Raw genomic sequence first — 21,984 nt, forward strand, 5'->3', positions numbered from 1 at the left:
TTGTTCAAAACTGCAAAGGGATGTGGTAAGGCTTAGGTTTATGTAAAAAAAAATAGTAGCCCCCCCCCTCAAACATTTCCAATAAACTTTTGCCTATGGGCATAGGTTAGTGTATACTGATATGTGTGTTATAGCAATACCGTAGACTGCGTGATTGCATATTACACCCAAAACATGACTACATAACGTTATACAGACCCAAATTGATTGCACATCACCAAACTGCTCGGGTGTGGAGGATACGTTTAATGGCTACAGGTCGCTGGATTTCCGATAATTACCATTGTGCGGTGCAGATGGGGCCCATGCGCAAAAGTGGACACTATAGTGTTAGACGGCGCGCGTAGGATGTGCGGCCCCTGGTATACCTGAATTGGACAGAGAGTTGAACCTTCGCCACCGCCTTCGCGCGCGCCCACGGCCAAACCGGTGTTGCCCACTTGGCGCCCTCCGAAAACGGCATCCGCACTCGACGAAAATATAATGATATTATGCGTACAGCCAACGAAAACGGTCCGCGGACGAGTTACACGCGGTGTGAACGAACCCGTGGAGGTGTTTATCCCACACGTCATCCGGACTCAAGATTGGTGGATAGACAAAGCCGTAGCAACATAACAAGTGTCGTCCACTCTAAGGGAAAAGAGCCGAGGGTACACACCGTAACTAGTGTGCATATCTTTCTCGATCCCTTATAGATCCCCCTCGTCTCCTTCGATAATAGCATGACTTATGTTTCAACGTTTGTAAGAGAGAACAACAGAGATATACCATTGTATCATCACCCTGCTCTTCCTTTCTGACTCGCCAAATAAACATTGACCAAACCGTAACTAAGATTCACAATGTCCACGGCCCACCGTAAAAGAAACCGCAGAGAGAGTAATAAACCCTAATTTCCAATACTCGCAGTAATAGGCCCTCTGTCATTGAGAATCCAACGTCTCATACTCACTTCAAGCATAAACGCACATTTGTAGGCGGTACTGCTAAGCCCACGCCCGCCAAATCGATTTGTTCAATTAATTCACAGATGAGTACTATAAACTTATGACATAATAACTTATAAATAACAATAACCGGTTTAAGTTTGTTGAAGAAATCTTGAAAAAATATTGATTTAAAAAATGGTATCACAAAAGGTGATAACTAATCTAAACCTGAAATTGCTTTACTATCCACAATGCATCAAGATGGATTTAATAACATGTCCATTTTTGAAAGGATACTGAATTTCTAATACACTAATGTATAAGGCTAACTTGTCTTAGTGAAAAACAAACGAAATAAATCATAAATCACATATTTTGTAAATTATACTCCCACTCGTTGTCCGTTTTAATTATTAACGCTTGGTTAAAGCTGTTATACTTATTAGAAAGTATTATTTACTTGTATTATTTTCACAGTAATCTAGAAATACTAGTCTAGCACTGAACACATATACCTTAAGATACGTATAGTAATATAATATGAATTTACATGCCGTATGTATAAACTATATATGTATCTCGAAACATCCAACAATGAAGTTCACGTTATGTAATAAAAAAAAAAATGTCATAACGCACAATGTCATTCCCAAGTGACTTTTCTAAATCTTATTTCAGCGAGTTACATTAAAAAAGACAATTACATGAGTGTTATTATTTTTGTTGTTATTTACTTGTTAATATTAAATATTGTATGTTGTATTTTTGCCCTAGAAGTCGACGATGATGATAATAATAAAAATAGCTCATTTAATTATTATGAACGCAACAACCAAGCCATAAGTATAAAATTAATTTCGTTTTTTTTTTGTGTTCTTTTAAACGAATGTAATAACGCATAAAAAATGTCTTAAAAAGTTTAATATATTAACTTAAACAAACTCGCTGCATAATCGGATTTGCACATAATAGCAATGAACCGGTTAGATAATAGGTGCAACATCTTCCTACTCACAACATCAACTATTCTCAAAATGAAGTAGCGGATAACCATATGTTTACAGTTTATTTTCTTGAATTTAATTAAGATTTCTATGGACGTATTAATCACGGCATAAATACATCATAAATTTAAATGATTTCTTATGTTTTATACTATAGTTTTTGTTTCAACAAAGACTCCTTATTTACAATTCTGGCTACGCTTTTAAACACAGATGTTTAAGTGTAACCAATTTTTGCATTATAGGTACATAACACAATACGACGTTAAATTACATTTACTTCAAAGATTTGATAAAATATTTTACTTTCGAACGGATAAACAATAATTATGTTTCGACTAAAATGATTTGTTTGTGTATCCTTGGTAGTACAAACAATTTTGAAGTAGAATAATATAATATTACATTGTTAACTGACAACGACGATAAAACTCACTAGGAAATATTTTGGTAATTTACATTTAAATAGGTTTTGAGTAGAAATATTTATAAATAGGTACAAATTTTGATAAAAAAAACTACTATTTGTATTTGTTTCAATTACAGTTTGTTTTGTACATTATACAAAAAGCAAAAATACGATGAAAATAAATTGAAAGTACATGACAAAATAAACAGGCAATAATACACCGGCAACTTTGTTATCAACTGACTCAATGATGGTACTAATAGTAGTATCAATATTTTTGTCAAGACTTAAAACAATAGTCTATACTAAGTCTTTTACTCTAAAACGCAATATTATAATAAATAAATTCCAAATAGAAGTATATATTATTAGAAGTGTATATATATCGTTTAGCATTGTTTTTGTCCTATGACAAAAACAATGCTAAACGATAAATTCGAATGTTATAGATTTTCTTATTCAATTTGATAACTTTTTCAGCAACAATATTTGTTATTTAGACACATAACAACTATAAACTGTATCTAAAATAAGTAGCTAATGAAACTTGCACATGGAAGTGGCTAAAATAACGTGAATGAATAATGTGTTTATGAAAATTCGTTTTTTTTTATGGTCTCATCCCTAGTTAGATACAATGTTAAAGAGGATTTTATATGTTGAGGTTCTTTGTAGACTCCCAAGTGGTACGTTACACAACTTATTATACAGTCATATAAGAAAACCGGTAGTCATCGTGATGTTATTACAAGTGGCTGACAAGTACCTGTCTTATGTTATCAAATCGGGAAAATTATTCTAGCCTCGAGCTGATAAAATTCTTAATCATTACTATTCATCACTATATGTATTATGTATTTCAGCAATGATTCAGTGCACATTTACTAACAAAACGATATTCCTGTGATATAACAGACAATAAAATCCATATAAGTATTAGTCACATAATATTATGCTTTTATTATACTTCTTCTGTCTTCATACACGTTGATAATTATTGTTATTGGGTAAATGCCTAATTTTATTTTAAAAACTGCGTTTGATTGTTTCATGCATTTTCGTTTTTCTATATTTTCTTTAACCCCTACACAACTTGAGCTCTATGTAAAATGTTCAGCGATATTATGTGTGGTGTTATATGCATATATGTTTAAAAATACAAAACATAAAGGGGACTACTTCAATCGTCACTACTCGTTTTATTACTTCCGACTCACAGTATAAATACTTATACAATATCTAAACTCGTATATTATACATGTAAACATGTATATACATATACAGTACACACTACATTATTATACCCATTACCCGCAGATGTAATATTACTGCAAGTTACGTTGAAGTTTGAACTGTTGTTTACCAGAAGCGCTTCTGGTCCATAACATTACCTACTATGGCTAACACAATATACCTACCAAACATCTGTTATCCGTTTACCATATTCTTAACCGCAAAAATGTATAAATTGTGTTTATTTTCTGAAGACGGCAATTTGACGCAAAAATGGTATTTTAGCAAATATAAGTAGGCAATTCCAATTTCCAATGCACGTTACAATATTCGACCTCGTGAGCATACTTCGATTTTCAAAAATTTATATGCATACACACACACATAATAACAGTGTGCCAACCTTATGCACACGATTGGACGTCATTAGTTACACGGTTCCTTTGTTCCCAAGAGGGCGTTTAAAATGATATATTTATAGTTTATACACACTGTTGACTGGACTAATAATTAATATAATGAGCGGCGTCAGTGATATTTCCGACGGGCTGCCGTTATTATAATACATTTATAAAATTAAATTTAACTTATCTTAAAAATTGTCAAGTATAATTTTTTGTCTAATTCAACTATGTACCCTAGTATAAAAAAAAATGTAAACGACAATAACATTTTGAAACCTTTAATTTGCGTAATAATTAATTAGATTATTATGTTAAAATTATAATGAACTAAACACTTAAATAATTATTCAATTTTGTGTTTTGAATATTTGTCTGTGAGTGTTTATCTAATATGTAATTTATTAATATTTTATAAACGATCATAATGTGCAATCTGTGCGCCTTACATAGTCAAAAATAAGAATAGTCCCGAGCATCGTGTACATATATATATATAGTTAGCTCATTTATATTTAATGGTCGACCAATGCATATTAATATTATATAAATATATCATTTTTGCCACTTTAGTAAGAGCATTATAATTTCAAATAATTAGTTTTTATAGTTGATAATAGAAATAAAAATAATAGAGTACTTCCGATAAAAAAAAACATTTATATAGATGGAGATGACCTATGGGCAAAATGGGTACAACAGTAGTGTATTGGCCAATTATGATAGAGGAGGAGTTAAGTTTTAAAATGTACTTTTTTTTTGCATTTTTGTATCTATATATATATTATATATACTCAATGGTACCGAGTTTCTGAATTACGTCTGCAGTTTTTGGGCAGTTTACATAAAATAATGTCAGGACGGTTAGAAAACGCGGACCCGTTAAGTCGTTACTATTGTATTGTATTTTATAACATGTACGGTGTACATAATATATTTTCTACGACTAGCAAGCTCCCATAAAGGACTCTTTGGAGTGACGTTAGACGTAACCCCGAGCGGATTTTGACAACAGCAAATCGCTTTCTCCGCACATGTTCCACGACGCTCCGAGCACCAGACACATTTCTATCTGGTAAAGAAAAAAAAATTAAAATAAATGGTTCCACCAGGAACGTTTCATTGTTTTTCCTCTTTTAAAACACGTGACGTATGCGTCGGGTTTATGTTTTGTCGTCGTCAAAGTGTACACACACATATTCTATTTATTTTTATCATTTTCGTTCTTCCAAAATATATGAGTCAGTCAGTCGCGCTTTCCGCAGTCCGGGATCGGAAGAAAGGAACGGAAACGGCTTCTAGTGAGGGCCGTCGTAGGTGTGACATGTGATCACACGTGGGCGCTTGGATACCTGAGTGGCGGACTAATATTATTATCGTTTCATACCTACATGCGGTTACGGTAATGTATTCAGCCTAGCCGGATCGTTATAAGTTATAACACGAAATGACCACATGCCCGCAATCTTTCTTAAAATATTAATAATCAACATTTTTGCGTGGGAAAAATAATAAAAAATCATTTATTTGGGTGGAAGCATATTATAATAGTCTTGCCTCTATCATAGAATAAATATACTAAATTACACTACAGCATATATATTTGAATCTATGCCTCTATTGGTGGAATCTGATAACCGGCATATGAATCTAACCCGTACAACGGCAGAAAGACTCCTTAGAACGCATTTTCAAAATGAATTAACCCCTTAGTAGCTTTAATATTTTTTCGCAAAAAGATCATACAGTATGTGTTATAGATTATGGAAAAAATGATTTTGTTTAGAAATCATAAGATTAAGGTGTAAATCCTGTATGCACATCCCCGGAGTGAAAGATATCATATTCTGTAAAAAAAAAAAATACAAATTACCAACTAACATCTGCTAGATATATTTATTTAAAAAAATATATAACTAATAATATATAACATGGAATTTAAGGTTATTTTTAATATTTTAATAATTATTTTAAAAACAATTTTTTTTTTAATCCAAAAATGTATGTTAATAACTTTCTGTTTTTCTCCTAGTATAGTAAAAACATATCAAAACTGAAAGTGAAAAAAAGTTAAGTGTTACAGCTTCTCGTACACCATGCCAAGCCCAGACATCAGCGCAATAAAAAATTAGCACAGTTACATAGCTGTGGGAGGTGGGATAAAGGATAAAACTTCCCTCCCAAATTTTTAATTACAGAAAACCAATTAAATTAATAAACACACATTTCAAAAATATAATACTGATAATTTTTTTTTGTTCAAAGTTAAACTAAATCATAAATGTTTTTAGATGAAGTGAGCAATAGACGAATGATGATTCATGATACCATATGTTTATTTGCTATTACATATTCCACCATATGGGTTCTATACTTTTTACTAATTTGCAATTAATCAAATATTGTCTAAGGCCATCCAGTGAGTTTTCTAATACCTATGTGACAGTAATTACGTATTACTCCTTAGTTATGCACCCTTTCTCTAAGTTTCAATAAAAAATATATACCCATCTTTACCAACTTTATACATAATATTATATAGAATTCTCATCAAGCAGTTTTTATAATCTAATGCTCAATACACCGTAAATTATAAGTAAATATATTTTAAATATTGTATACAGAATTAATTCCTTTAACTTACGTATGAATAATAAACTGTAAAAATATCCAATGTTTGTTAGATACCTTTAACATTTTTAAGCCTATCACTTTATTTTTTTAACGGTCGACATGCTCGGGACTAGTTTTTATTATAATTAGTAATATTAAATCATTATAATACAAAATAAAATAAACAACAAATAACTATAATATAATTCGTATTACGACTAAATTTTTACGATTTTTGTTTTCAGTTGTGAAAACACTTAAGTAATGTTATTTGTTTTGTAAAAATCCGTAAACGATACAAATGTGTTTATTTTTTTCGAAAATGAATTTGGTTAACGTGGCTATTTTATTTTTTTCTGTCCTTTGGAACGCCAAAGCATTTGTATATGTAAAACCATTGAATGATAAAAAGCATGTCAATTGATAAAAAATCAATATTGAAACACCTATGCAGGAGATTTAGTACTCGGTGAAAAACTAGGAGATGTAATCGAAAAAGGTAAAACGCTGTGCAATGAAATCACCAATCGGGATGTTAAGATGCTGGCAAACTATCTGAATCGAGTCGAATTATTTATGAGCTGCAAGTTTATCGAATATTTAAGTAATTGGCTGTTTTTATTGGACGTACTTAAAAATGAAGTAATCATTAAATATCAAGATCAACCGAATGAGGGATTTGACAAGTTAAACGAGAAAAATTGGGTAAGGTATTTGAATGTCATAAAACCATTAATAAAGAATGCTCGTGTAGTAACTGCTTTATGGTACGGGACGTTTAAACAACTGACCAAAACCTTACCGTTACCCACGCTCGACGACCAACCGTACTTAACGCAAGCCACTTTGACGTTAAATTTGTTTGTTAACGACAGCATCGTTCCAGTAATGATAGATACTGATAACCACCAAAAATGTCTAAAAGTTATTATGATACGCGCCACCATCCAAGACATTTTATACCATTATTCAAAAAATCATTGCGTTTTAGCAATTGATGAATGGAATCCTAGGTCAGGCAATCAATCGTCAATTAAAAAGAACTCGAAAGATATCATTCCGACAAAAATGTTAAGAATAGTTGCAAAGTTGGTATCTTTCGCCAAACGAATACATTTCATAAGTGAAAAGGAAGCAAACAGTTATTACATGCCACACGTAATTTTTACCTATGAAATATTAAATCCAGATAAGTTTGTAGTTTACAATAAAAGCGTGAGATGGCTGTGGAATGATGCCAAAATATATCCTTATGAAGCTTATGAAGATTTAAAAACTGAATTTCACGGTCTTCTATTTGATCAGTACAAAAAATTAAGTGTATTCACAGTACTAGTCACGTTCTACGAATATTTAGCTGACTACCTTAAAATTTACATTACTCACGTTATGACCCCCGACACCACATTTTTCGGCGACCAAGATGAACCAAATAATTATCTTAAAGTCGTCCGCATTTGGTTCTATGAATTATCAAATCAGATAGGCAGAGTAAAATATACTAATTCTTTAGTCGAAATTCACCATCAGCTTAATGATTTTCATTATGCCTACAATAGGATGTCGGTACAATATTTATTATTGATACTCCAAACACAGTTGAATGCACTCAACTTAATGGTAGATTTTACGGGAAGTCCTTACAAAATAAATGTAACAAAAAAAGACGCTGCTGTTAATATCCTTAAAATGTTGCATAACAACATTGAGAATTACATTCATTTAAAAATCACTAACACTGATTTTTCACTTTTGAAAACAATTTCGAAATATACATGATAATACTATAGTTAAAATATTGTATATAAAACTAATTCCTTTAACTTACGTAAGAATAATTAACTGTAAAAATATCCAATATTTGTTAGATACCTTTAACATTTTTAAGCCTATATTATTTTTTTTTAACGGTCTACATGCTCGAGACTAGCTTTTATTATAATTAGTAATATTAAATCATATATATATATATATATATATATTATGAATTGTAAATTGAATATAAATTGTATAAAAATGGAGAATCTGTTTTTTTTGTATGATGATAGTATTGTAGACATACAAAATAAATATCCCTATCATATAGTCTGTCTCTCTGAAGTAGTCAATAAATTTTATACCATTCTTTCTTTCCCAAAAAAGACCTCTACAGTCTACACTTTACGTTAGAAAGTTCAAACAATACATCATAATGTTCGTGATATGAATAATTTAAAATGATTTGCCGCTAAAATTGTACACAATAAAAATTATATTACCGTGTCTGATGTGGGGCACAACCTGGAAAAATCAGATGGCAGCGTTGGACTGATAACAAAAACGGAATATAACGTTGATACCAACAACCTGATTAAAACTTGTTTTACTTTAAGTATTAAGTAAGGTTTGTAATTACTTAATATAATTTGCAATTAAAATTATTTTAGACTACCTCTTTTTTAAATTAAATTAAATATTTATTCAATTAATTATGATTGCTTGAACTTATATTTTAACGATATTCTTAGTCGCTTGTCGTGGACACTCTGCGTTCAAAATGGTAATGTGTTCTTTGCGTTCAAGGTTTATATTATATTGTCCTAAACGTTGTGTTTTATAAGTTAAATATTTTCAGGACGCTTTTATGATGATTCAGCGAAAGAAGCTGACCATATTTACGGATGCCAAAGATAATATATTAGTTCACGAGCTAAAGAAAATTATCTCATGTATGTGGGATTTTATTACTTGTCGAGCAATAAAAACTTAAATTATTTTAATAGTTATTGATATGTCTACTTTGATTTAATTGTATATAGGTATAATAAAAGTACCTCCACAAAATCAACAGTTGTATTATAAAGATGAAATAATGGACGACACTAAAACTTTGACGGAATGTGGTCTCAATGCTAATATTGCTAAAGCACAATGTCCGGCAATTATTGGTTTGGCATTAAGGTAAAATAAAATAAGTTTTAATTTTAACTTTGATGCGATAGCTAAGAAGGTTTTAGTTTTATAATGATATATGTATATATTTTTTTTGTGTATGAAGTTCCGTTAACTTTTTTTCTTGTGAACCAATTTACTCGAGTAGCAACTCAGTTGATTCGTAATCATATGTGGTTGGTGCTTTGGTGGGTGAAAAGTAGAAAGTTAATCTCTTTCCTTTGAAAATTGAGAAAAAAACCAAAATATTTACATATTTTTAAACTTAAAATTATGGCACACTACAACTTTTTTAAACAATACGTGAGTTAGTTCCAAATTTTTATAGACTATTCTTCAGTATATTCTATAAACATTCTTTGGGGCAAACTTGCCCCAACCCCACTGTACTAGTTTTTTAAATTTTATGTTAAAATTATAATTATAATTTATATGTATGATATTGTGTATACACAATTTTTTGCAGAACGGATGATGGCGAATTTGAAGCTTTAGATATGGTACCATACTCTTCACCGCCGGAATTACCTTACGTTATGAAAAATCAGGAAGCTAATGGTCAAGAACCGCCAATGTAAACATTTTAAAAACATTGTGTTCCTCTAATTTTTTTTTTTTTTTTATAATGGTTTGTAAGCGGCATCTCAAGCTAAAGAACATTCGAATAGCCGATTGATTTAAGTATCTTTTTTTTATTAATAACCTTATTGTTTTTATATGATATTTACTACTACCCAAAAATACTATTTATAAAAATGAAAACATGGACTCTAAACAAATAATTTTGCACCACTCACAATTATGATGTGATCATTTTTATAATTTTATTATTTCAGTAATATTTAGCTATAAAATTCTTTTAATTTTTCTCCAAATTAATATATATATATATATATATATATATATATATATATATATGTATAATATATTAAATGTCTTTATTCTATGTATATGTTCAATAGTAATTTAATTAATTTGTAACAATACACAATAAGTATAAGCACATAGTATTAACATTCTTATTTATTAATTAAAAATTAATATTTTGTTATAAGACTCATAAGCAAAATAAATTATTGATAATAATTACTGAATAATTAATACAGATATAACCTGTTGTTGGAAAATGTACATTAGTTGTAAATGCAACTTAAGATAACTTATGAATTTTTTATTATGATAAACCCAATTTTGAAACCCTTAAGATTATTCCACAAATTAATGCTAATTACTATATTTAAATTGTTAAAATTAAATAATAAAGTAATTTTTAAGTGTCACTGCATAGGTGGCGTATCCAGGGAGTATTATTATCCCCTCCCAAAATAAATTATTCTTGAAAAAATTGTGGCTTGATTTTTTTTTTTAACCATCTAAAACTTATATCTGGATACCCCCATCACGCTATATCTTATATAATTATATAATAAGACATGAATTACCAATGATTGTTTACAATTTTTTGTGTGCATTTAGGGTCATAATATCAGTGATGTAGTTGAAAATTAATCAAGAATGAAGAGAGGGGGGAAGGTTAAGAAAATATTTGTATATATATCTGGCGAGCAAATGGCTAAGTGAGATAAGAGGACAATAAGTTGCACAGTTTGCTGGTCCGAATCTTGGCCACTGGCGGTTTGTTCCTCTGGGCGGGCGACCGTCTGAGGGAGAATTAACCAATTGTCCATTTAGGGTGCCAAACTTATTTGTTTTAGTTTTATAAGTAACTTAAAAATCTAATATTAACATCTATTTTTGATTTTTTTTTTAAATTTAGAATGATAGTATAAAAATAATGAATGGTCCATAACCAACTACTTGTTAATTTATTTCCGTTAAAAGACATGCACTACAAACCCACACTTTTTTCTCATCTAAATTTTAAATGCTCATAACTCTTAGAAAAAATTACTGTAACATGAAATTTGGATATTTTACAAACCTAAATACCCAAAAGTGTAATTTAAAAATCCAATTCATTATCTACAATTGATTTTTACATTCTAATATCAGGATTTTTATGTTTGCATACAATTTACAAATTACAAAAGTCTAGTCGAAGTTTATATTTCATTTTTAAAATGCTATTGTGTCAAAATATAATATCCATTATAAAGAAAGGAAGATATAATTATTTTGAAGATTTTAATCATAAAAATGTTTATTAAAGTACCTATAGTTTTAAATTGTTTATTGTATCTAACTCGCAATTTAATTAATATATTTATATAATTTGGTTAGTATAATAACAATAGGCGCGCGTTTTAAAATAATGTAGTATTTTTCGATTATTTTCTATAATATCACTATTAATATTTTTAGCTTGATCGGATATTTTTTTTTTTTAATACAGGACAAAAAGTTGAAACTGTACGATGTACCTACTAATTTTTCATTTACGATTTACGTTATGGATAAAATACAAATGCAGCTAAAGTATAAGACGTATAGTAATTATTAGCATTAGTTGTATATTGTACTGCAAAGACAAGCCTAGACTTCTTGTACTGTACAATGATAATATGATGTTTGATTGCTATTGGTGAGGGCCGGTTGTGGGTTATTAAAGATTATCGAATACAAAAATGAGTATGGCCAATAATTGCCAGCGATCGGGATACACCACACGTTATGTGGACAATAGTCAATAGAGGCACCAAAAAAATATTATTATTATTACCACTGATTATAAATACTTGACTTTACTAAATAATACAAAGTATAAAGTACGACTAGTAGTATTTATAAATTATAATCAATATTAATAGTTATTGCTATGATATAATATTATGGTTTCGCGCGGCGGCGGCCGATGACATTGAAAATATTTGAATATCGATTTTTGATATTTTGATAACGTTAATGAGATAGACGCAAAACGGCCATCTGTGTTATCATTCGTTTTCACTTTCCATGAGCGGCCATTGCATGTGGTATCCATGAAATACAATGGCGGACCGCAAAACCTCACCGAGAGTCGCGAGAACTCCACAGCCATAACCATAACATTTTGTCGATCGCCTCCCGCGCTGCGCTGATATAATAACAATATTTACATTGAACCGAAATTGTCGCTGGTTGTCGGCTGCCGAAAATCTAATGTAAAACGGCAGTGACAATCTCAAATGAGACTGGGAAAACGCCTAAGTTCGTGAACGGGATATTAAATTGCCGGCAATTGTGTGTGATGAACGCCGCTACCGTCCGAGACGAGTAGTCGGAATTGCAAAACGGGGATTATGATCGAATAGTTCAACAAAGATAACAACGAAATTTGACTGAAACTCGTCGGTAAGTACGTCTCAACATAACTAATTAACTTACAACTCCGAACTTCAAGTCCTACCATCACAATTTTTTGTGTAATCTCGTTTTCGGTTTTAGGTAATCCGTTGTTTTGATATTGCTACATGAAGCGGGGGAAGAGACAACAGTGGGTTGGAGGGAAAATTTAAAAATATATATATATAATATCTTTATTTTGCACACATTTTAGCTGATAAATCATATATGATAATAATTATTAAGTGGCGGCCGGAAATTGGTTAAATTGTATTGTTTTTTAATTATCTGATTTTTCTTTTATTCGTGATGGCAGTCTTGTTGGGATTTACTTTATATACATTATACATAATGTAAATTATATATTGTATTTTTAAATATAGCAATCGGAATTACACGTACTCTAGTAACACAATGATTTCACATTATACACACGATTACTATCGTAGTACAGTTGTGTAAGATTTCTTTTGGTCGCTCAGTTAAAAAATCAATTATTGAAAAAAAGGATAAAAATTAAAAAATTTGGTTTAAAGAATCTTAGATGCTAGTCATATAAGAGTTCGTTAAATAATTGTAATCTAGCATTGGAATAATAAGCTCCTAAACAGGGTTTGCTTTCATATGTAGAGCTCTGGCACATAAATTATTTTTTTTATACTGGCTTTAGTCTGTGAGTCTTATTTCATTCGTTAATAACTATTTAAAAAATTTGATAATATTCATTGCTTGGAAATTCTGATTATTATCTTGGACTGTTTGATAAAAATTACTAATAACATTATTTTTTTAAATATATCTCCTATAATTTAATATTTTTATTTCAGAACAAAAACCGATAAAATATGTCTTGTTCCAAAATAACTGAGAAAGCTGAAGAAGAAGCAGAAGAAGAGGCTGATGACACTTTAGTCGTGGTGGTTAAGCCAGATGGTACTGTATCTATAGATCAGGCTGCATTTAATCGAGTTATTGGTAATTTTGAAATTTAAATCATCTATAATAATAATATTTGATTTAAAAAATTGTATTTTATAAATATTTTTATGATTCTTTGGTAATTTGTATAGAAAGTAAAAAGGAAACTATGAACATAATACATTTTGAGAACAGTAGCAACAAAGGCATTTCTACAAATTCTGAAAATGGAGAACCAGAAATAAATTTGACTGTTCAAGGCTATTATCCATCAGTTTCCACTAAAAGTTTTTTATCACAAGGTGAGATTCAATAATTGAAATAATACTATAATCATATTATTTTAGTTGAAATAATTTTATTTTAATATTAAATTAAATAATATAATAAATAATATTAAACTACAAAATATAAGTTGTATATTTTAATTTTTTAGTATCAACAAGTGAAGACGAAGTTAACACTGACTTATTAGGAGGTTTTAATGCTGAACAATTGGAGCAAATTCAAAGCTCTTTAACTACTGAAGTTAACAGGATGATATTTGGTCAAGAAGAATCAATTTTTGGTAAAAACTATATTTTTTTTTTAGTTTTTAAAATTATTCAATTTTTCTCAGTAAATCTTACTTGTTCTTAACATTTTTAATTACCTACAAGTTAAATTTTAAATTCTAGACATGTTTCAAAAAGATGAAGTAACTCAAAATCCTATATATTTAGATCATTGTTATTACAAGGATTGTTCATCTAAAAATGCAAGTATTAAGAACAATATGAATAATAAAAATTCTGTTCCTGCAGAAATTAATCATATTACAAGTAAATAATATTATTATACATAATTTATTTAGAATTTTCAGTTATTTACCAGATATTTTGAAATTCTAGGCCAATTGAGACAAACCCAAGTAGAAAATAAAATTGAAGAGATTGAGGAAATTATAATATCTGGTTTAGAAAGCGAGTCAAATGATGATTCACTATCTACATTAGGCGAAGGTATACTATTACTTTGCTTATATCATAAATGTTTTTGCTGTGATCTAAATTTGAAATTTTGCCTAATTATACGGCTATATATTTTGTTTGAATTGAAGGATCTAAAGATTTGGTAGTCATTACGATAATTAGTATTTTTCATAAGTTAATATTTGTTAACTGTTTTTCTTGAACGTTTCTTGTACAAATTTTAATTTTTAATAAGTAATTTGATATTGTAACATCAATATTATATGATTACAAAGTATAACACAGTATATAATATTGTCATTGGTTTTAAAATATACATATTAGCAATGTTATAAAACGCGTAGAAAATTGGTAGTTGTTTGTATGTAAATTTTAAAACCAATGAAATTATATTAAAAGTGTATTTTTATGTGTGTTATATTATAGTTTTACAAGTGTGTTTATGTACTTATAATATTGTTCGATTTTTATTTTACAGTTGAAAAAACAAGTAACAAAACGTCAGTTTCTCAAAACTCATCACCTGATTATCAGCCAAACAATAAGAAGACGTTAAACTTAAGATCTTTAAAAGTAAATAAAAATACTTAATTTTTTTATTCTTTATAATTTTATTAATATTTTCGTTAATTTATCTTTTTTTTTTTTTAGGACGATAAATCAAGAAAGGGTTGTGTCACTTCAAAAAATCTCAACAAAAGGCATTCTGAAATTAATCAGGAAATCAATGACCAACCTAATAATACGCCTACAACTACAAAAACTATTAAGCGACTTTTACCAATGGTTGGTAATTTACTAATTAAAGTACCATTTAGTTATTTGCAAATCATTTTTTCTAGCTACTACCCTATTTGATATTTCATTACAATTTTTGTTATAATTTTACATGAAATATTTTGTTAGTATTAAACAACTTATAATACGTTAATGTTAAAAAGATTTTTTAGTGGTGAATTTTTAGACGTCCATACTTGTATTCTTCATCTTGTTATTCTTGAATAACAGTTCATTTTCTAAAATAGACTAAGATATTTTTTTTTATAAAAATCGTATAATATAATTAAAATTGATTGTAAATGGTATTAATTACCTAATTAATTATTTTCAGAAAACTAATTCAGCTCGGCAAACTGTGTTGAACAAAGGCAGTCGTCAGAAAAAACAGCAGGATGTCATTGTAAATGAAGATTTGTTGCATGCGAATGAGTTAGTGCGCCAATCTAGCATTGAACCAAAAAAATACATACAAAACCAATTATTGTTGAAAAAGAATAAAGAAAAACCTGGCAGTAAAGTTAATTCTGTAGATTCCATCGCATTAAGTCCTGAGAAGCATGTGAAAAATACTTTGGATGTAAGAGACTTATTTTCATTACCAGATATAATTAAGATGGATGATAACAAATCTCACAATAAAACAGAAAATATAGAATTGGACTCAGAAAACAAAACGGACGTAGACCATAGTAAAAATGTCTCATGTGTTGACAATTCTAATTCTAATTCTGATGCTGTTGTAATGAAAGAAGTAGAAGGAAAATTTAGAACAATTTCTAGTAAACTAAAGGACAGTCCAGTTAAAGGAAGAGTACAGTCAGTTGAAAATACTGTAACTAAGACAGTAGAAGATATACTGAATGATATTAGTTCTAAAATAGCTAGCCAATCAGAAATTATTGATGAAGAAAATTTAATAGACGAGTTAGCTGATCTCAATGAAGATCTTAACTCTGTATGTTATTCAATATTTAAACTAAAACATTTTTTATTATTTTAATTTTGCTTAATTTTGTTGTTTAGTCAACTTTTGTTGCCCCCTCTAATTCAAGTCATGATTTGATGAATACTCTTCTATTTGACGAAAGTTTGAATGAAACTGATTCTAAAACATCTACGCCAAATGAAAAGTCTAAAGGAGTTACTTTAGTTTATGGGAAATCTGGTAGACTATTAACTTTACCTCCTATTGAAACTCCAAAAACACGGTCATTAGTAAAAAAAGAAGTATGAAAAAATAATTTTATGTTAAATTTGTTACTATTTCTAAATAATAATAACTTTTTTTTAGACTGTTGATGCTTCAAAAAAAGAATTTGTTAGACAAAGAACGACATCAGAGAAGTATGCGATATTCAATTGCAATTAAAAATAAATTAATAATACTAATGATAATAATTTTGTTATAGTTCAAAAAGCTTTACTGATTATAGTGAGGAATCCGATACTGACAGAGATGGAAATATGACTTCTGAAGATGACCCTAATAGACTTTGGTGTGTCTGTAAAAAGCCTCATAATAACAGGTAAACTTGTTTTATCCCTTTAACCACATATCAAGCAGTGTCAAAACTATATTTTTCTTTAGATTTATGATATGTTGTGACACATGTGAAGATTGGTTTCATGGGAAGTGTGTTGGTGTTACAAAAGCTCTTGGCGAACAAATGGAAGCTCGTGGTGTTGAGTGGAATTGCCCTCCCTGTAGGAAGAAAAAAACCGAAGAAGCTCGTAAAAAATCTGAAGACTTGAAGCTGAAATCAGAGGAAGAAAAGAAAACAAGAGCCAATTCAAAAACGCCAGTTAAAAAGTCTGATTCTAAAGTAGTTAAAATACAATCGCCGTCACAACAAAAATGTGTTACATGTGAAAAGATTGCAACAGGAGTGTTTTGCAATGAAACTTGTTTAGATAAGCATATTCGAGACAGTGTTACTGCTATAAAAGCTTGCAGTACATTAGAATCACCAGATATTATTTTACTGGATAAGAAAAACAGCAGACTTATAACAGGTATATAATATTATTTTGTTGTTAAATAATACTTTAAGTAATTTTATTTTTTAGGTGATAAAGCTCCTAAGTTGTATAATTTAAAACAATGGATGGTCAGAAATCCAGCTTACCAAATTTTAAAACCAGGTGGGCCTAAAAAAGGAAAAAGACTATCTCCCCCAATAATGTTAAATCCTCAAAAATTAGCACAAGATATGTTAAAGTTAATAAAACAAGAAAATATTAATTTCCCTAAAAAACTGTCTCTAAGTCCAAGTAAGATTAAGACAAAAGAAGTAAAAAAAGAACCATCAGATATTCAAGACTTATTACAACCTGATAAGATGAAATTAGTATTTGTGAAAAAAGAATCTCAGAAATCTTCATTGCCCCAAAAAGAATCCAAAGTGGCACCGATTACGCCAAAGGAAACACCTAAACCTGTGCAATCGTCTTTATCATTTAAACCGTCTACTTCAATGCCTCCAAAAACACTGACTGTACAAAAAGTTGTCAAGAAAAAACCAGAACCCATTAAAGAAATGGCTATGGACAAAAGAGATGAAGCACAACTACGTTCTAATGTAAAGAAATCATTACTAGAATCATTAAGCAGCAGAATGTCTCAAGAGCCTAACCATAAAGGAGTAGAAGAAAATTTAAATGAGTTAATAACAAAAATTGAAGAGGAACTGTATAATCAGTTTGGAAAAGTTGATCAAAAATATAAAACCAAGTATAGAAGTTTGGTGTTTAATATAAAAGATCCCAAAAATTTACATTTTTTCAAAAAAATTATATTCAAGTGGGTTACTCCTTCTCAGCTGGTACGCATGACAGCTGATGAAATGGCTTCCCAAGAATTAGCGGAATGGAGAGAGCGAGAAAATAAACATCAAATTGAGATGATTAGGAAAACAGAATTAGATATGATGAATCAATCAAAAGCTTTGCTCATGAAAACTCACAAAGGGGAAGAAATAATCGAAACTAAAGATAAAACATGTGAAACTATCGTTTCTGAACTCAATCCAGACATTAAAATTGAAGAGAAAAAACCACAAATAATATTGAAGCTACCTAAAGAAGATAAAAAAGAAAAGAAAAAGAGCAAATACAAAGAAAGAAGCCGTAGCAGAGATCGTGATCGTAGGCATCATAAATCTAGCAGAAGTCGACACAAATCACACAAAGAAAAAAGACGTAAGAGTAGAGATCGAAGTAGGAGTTGGGATAAAAAATTTGACAAGAATAAGGAAGCTGACAACAAACCTACACAAATTCCTATAGAAGTTGAAATTCGAAAAGACGAAGACATAAGTGACAGGGAACCTAGTTCAACCGTAGTAATTGCTACTCCTCCACGGATAGAAGAAGAAGCAAGTCCGATTTGGAAAGGAACTATTAATTTTACAGATGTAGCCAGGTGCATTGTGACTATGACGAGATTGTCTGGTAATGTGACAGGATTAGAATCAGAACTTATTCTAAGCGTATTACAATGTGTTGGTCGAATTAAACAGCAGACTGTCTGGGATTACATGAGCAAATTAAAAAAAACTGGAACAAAAGACATTGTTGTTACTAAATTATCAGCTGGTGGAATAGAGCAGCAAATGTCGTATCTAAGTCTCTATCAGTATTTAAGTGCAAACAATCGTATAGCTGTTATTGACAGTAAACCTTTCCCAGATATTAAAGATTTTTATATCTATCCACTTGGTAGTCACAGTTCAATACCACAAGTGCTATTACCACTAGATGGCCCAGGTTTAGAGGATAACAGAACACATTTATTATTAGGAATAGTTGTGCGAAATTCTAAAAGACCATGGCCTCAAGTGTGGAAACCACCTAAAGATAACTATGAATTACCAATTGTTAGCGAAAGTTCAGCTCTTCCTCATTTAAAACCATCTTTACCTTTATCACAAGACAGTTATTCGCCTAAAGAGAGTTATACGCCTCCACGATCTCCGACCAATAAAATTCTTAGTTTACCAACACCCGTCTTACCGGCTAGCAGTGGTAAGTTTTTTTTTAAATTCTTATGTCGAATAATATAAACTAAAATAAAATATATAAAACCATTTTAATCTTTCAGTGTTGACAGACGATGATTTGCCTTATGTACCTGGAGAAGAAGAACCATATTCTCCTATTGATGAAGACCTACCTATTATGTCCAATGAAATAAGTGATACATCGTCTGCATCAAATATTCATCAACAAATGGAAGAAATAACACGGAAAATTGAAAAAGAAAAGTTGATGATTCAATTAATGACTTCTGGGACTCAAAATGCAGTTACTAATATTGATGTAATTTTAAATGTGTTCAATTTAAAATGTATTAAATAATGTTTTTTTTTTAAATTTTTATTTAAGGTTTTGGATCCTGATGAAGAAGTTTACAGTCCAACAAGTGAGTTGGCACCTCTGACCACTGACATTCAACTACCTAGCAACATAAAAGATATCCTTTCTTCTTTTAACACAAAAGAATCGCAGCCAGTAGACGCTGTGGAACCATCTAAAGCTACAACAGACAATGAAAAAAAGTGTAGAGACCCTCGCCAACGAAATCCTTCTGTAACTTCAACTGAACCGCCACCGCCTGGTCTTGAAGACGAATTCCCTGTTGCGTGTAATCCAAATACAAGCTTACCTCCACCTAATTACAATACACAATACATGGCCATGAATTATGTCGCACCGATGCCTTATTCTTATCCTCCACCTGGGTATACGTACCCAAACCAGTATGGACCTCAACAACCTCCACCTCCACCCGTGGGACCAGATCAAAGCAATTACAATTACAATCAACCTGGTTTCACATATAATGCAATGTATCAACACCCTCCACCTCCACCCCCGTATCCGCCAAGTAAAAACAAAAAAGGATCTGGTTATTGGGCGAGTAGTTCAAAAGATGAACCTAAAAAGAAAAAATTCAAAAAATCTGGTGACCGTAGGGATAGTAAAGGTTCTTGGAGACATATGTAATTGTATTCTTACTAATTTTAAACTTTTAAATTATTATATATATATATATATAATTTTTTTATCGTTTTACTTGCATTACACCTTGATTTGTATGTGTAATATATATCTATATATTTTTTAATTAATGTATATTACGTTATTTCCTAAGTCTAAATTGATGTAAATCTTACATTTAATGTATGTTTGTTGATATATTATAGAATTGTTATAGTTTTATTGTAAAATGATATATTTATAATAAATAATCGAAAAAAATATTTAATATATTTACATGTATATTGTATAATTAAAGTGGATTTTATTATTTTCTAATTTCTGTAAAAAAAAAAGTGTTCAAACTTATCAAGTATATTTTGCTAACAAAATTATCTAGACACTGTAATTTTAAACTAAGTTGAAGCACTGATAAATATTATTTAATATACTCGTCACTTTTCCTGCTTATACTATATATTTGAAATATTGTGGGTTAACCAAAATATTCCAAGGTAATATGTTATAATAAGTAGTTTAATAATACATTTGTTAATATTATATAATATGATAAATATAAATATATATATATATTAATCTATTTTTACAAAAACTGTTACACAAATAAACTATTTTGTAGGCTTTTTTTAAAATTATTATTATTGTACAAAGCGGACTTAACTTAGTTGAATTTAAGAACACATTATTATGTTTTTAGCACGTATTTGGTGTATTTAACTGTTAAATAAAAACTTAAATAATTAGTTACAATAAAATTGTTATCATTTTTAGGTAGCATTATTTAACAAGTAATGTTCCTTTAGTTTTATGAAATAGTAATATATGGATCATTCATTGTAAAAGTAACGCAACTCCAAATTTTTAAAACATACATAATATTTTTTCTTAATGAAGTTCTGAGAGAGAAGATTTCTTCTGTTAAAATTGTTTTTCGATAATGCTTAGTTGTTTCAAAAATTCCCGTTCTCCTCTGTATTAGCCATAACATATAGTAGACATAAAACCTATTTTTATCATTCTCCTCTGTTCATTGTTATTACATTTGTCCCAATTAATGACATCCAAATTCCAAACTGAGAAACTCTTGGATCTACTACTAGCTGTTGCCAATTGATTTTTAACACGTCATTATTCAAGTAACTTTCCAGTATGTAAAATATATGTATTTTTTTTTAATAATTTATAGTAGATAATGAATGAATCAAATAATAATAAATGTAAGGAGGCACAGATCATTTTGAATTGTTATCCACAAGTGGATGAAGATTTGGAAATAGAAGTTAGTGCTTTCACCTATAAAAGAGATTATTATCAACTACAGTTAATACTGTGTATTCTTAATATATATTATAATAACTTATTATATGTTTAATATACATTGAAATTGTAAGTACGTCCACTAATAGCAACTGTGAAATTACACTAAAGGGATGTAAATTAATACTATAAATTAAATATTAACAACTTACATTGTTCAAAATAAGTTTTAGCTTTACAATAAGTATAAAATAA

The 21,984-nt window shown here is 29.6% G+C and overlaps 2 protein-coding genes across 3 annotated transcripts; both read left to right on the top strand.

Annotated features, from left to right (window-relative positions):
• The first annotated feature begins 8,931 nt into the window (after positions 1-8,931).
• Positions 8,932-10,404, top strand: LOC126838540 (elongin-B). Its single transcript, XM_050573043.1, has 4 exons — positions 8,932-9,131; positions 9,207-9,300; positions 9,391-9,532; positions 9,990-10,404. Exons 1-4 carry the CDS (start codon positions 9,129-9,131, stop codon positions 10,099-10,101), a joined length of 351 nt encoding a protein of 116 aa, XP_050429000.1. The 5' UTR covers positions 8,932-9,128; the 3' UTR covers positions 10,102-10,404.
• Positions 10,405-12,469: 2,065 nt separating this feature from the next.
• LOC126838520 (PHD finger protein 3) lies at positions 12,470-20,641 on the top strand. 2 transcript variants are annotated; one of them, XM_050573013.1, is made up of 16 exons: positions 12,470-12,814; positions 13,633-13,780; positions 13,876-14,025; positions 14,160-14,291; positions 14,401-14,544; positions 14,614-14,724; positions 15,173-15,267; positions 15,346-15,480; positions 15,806-16,429; positions 16,498-16,701; positions 16,766-16,818; positions 16,884-17,000; positions 17,063-17,487; positions 17,542-19,497; positions 19,574-19,791; positions 19,858-20,640. In XM_050573013.1, exons 2-16 carry the CDS (start codon positions 13,651-13,653, stop codon positions 20,476-20,478), a joined length of 5,115 nt encoding a protein of 1,704 aa, XP_050428970.1. In that variant the 5' UTR covers positions 12,470-12,814; positions 13,633-13,650; the 3' UTR covers positions 20,479-20,640. The 2 variants fall into 2 exon arrangements, with proteins under 2 accessions (XP_050428970.1, XP_050428971.1); XM_050573014.1 differs by lacking the exon at positions 12,470-12,814 and adding an exon at positions 13,082-13,158 and having other exon boundaries at positions 19,858-20,641.
• Positions 20,642-21,984: the final 1,343 nt, after the last annotated feature.

Source organism: Adelges cooleyi, unplaced genomic scaffold (genome assembly GCF_023614345.1).
Source record: "Adelges cooleyi isolate 19-005CV unplaced genomic scaffold, UGA_ACOO_1.1 ACOO_flye_CR_arks_rails_tigmint_CR_PRNA_30, whole genome shotgun sequence".
In the NCBI taxonomy this organism is placed as follows: Eukaryota; Metazoa; Arthropoda; class Insecta; order Hemiptera; family Adelgidae; genus Adelges; species Adelges cooleyi.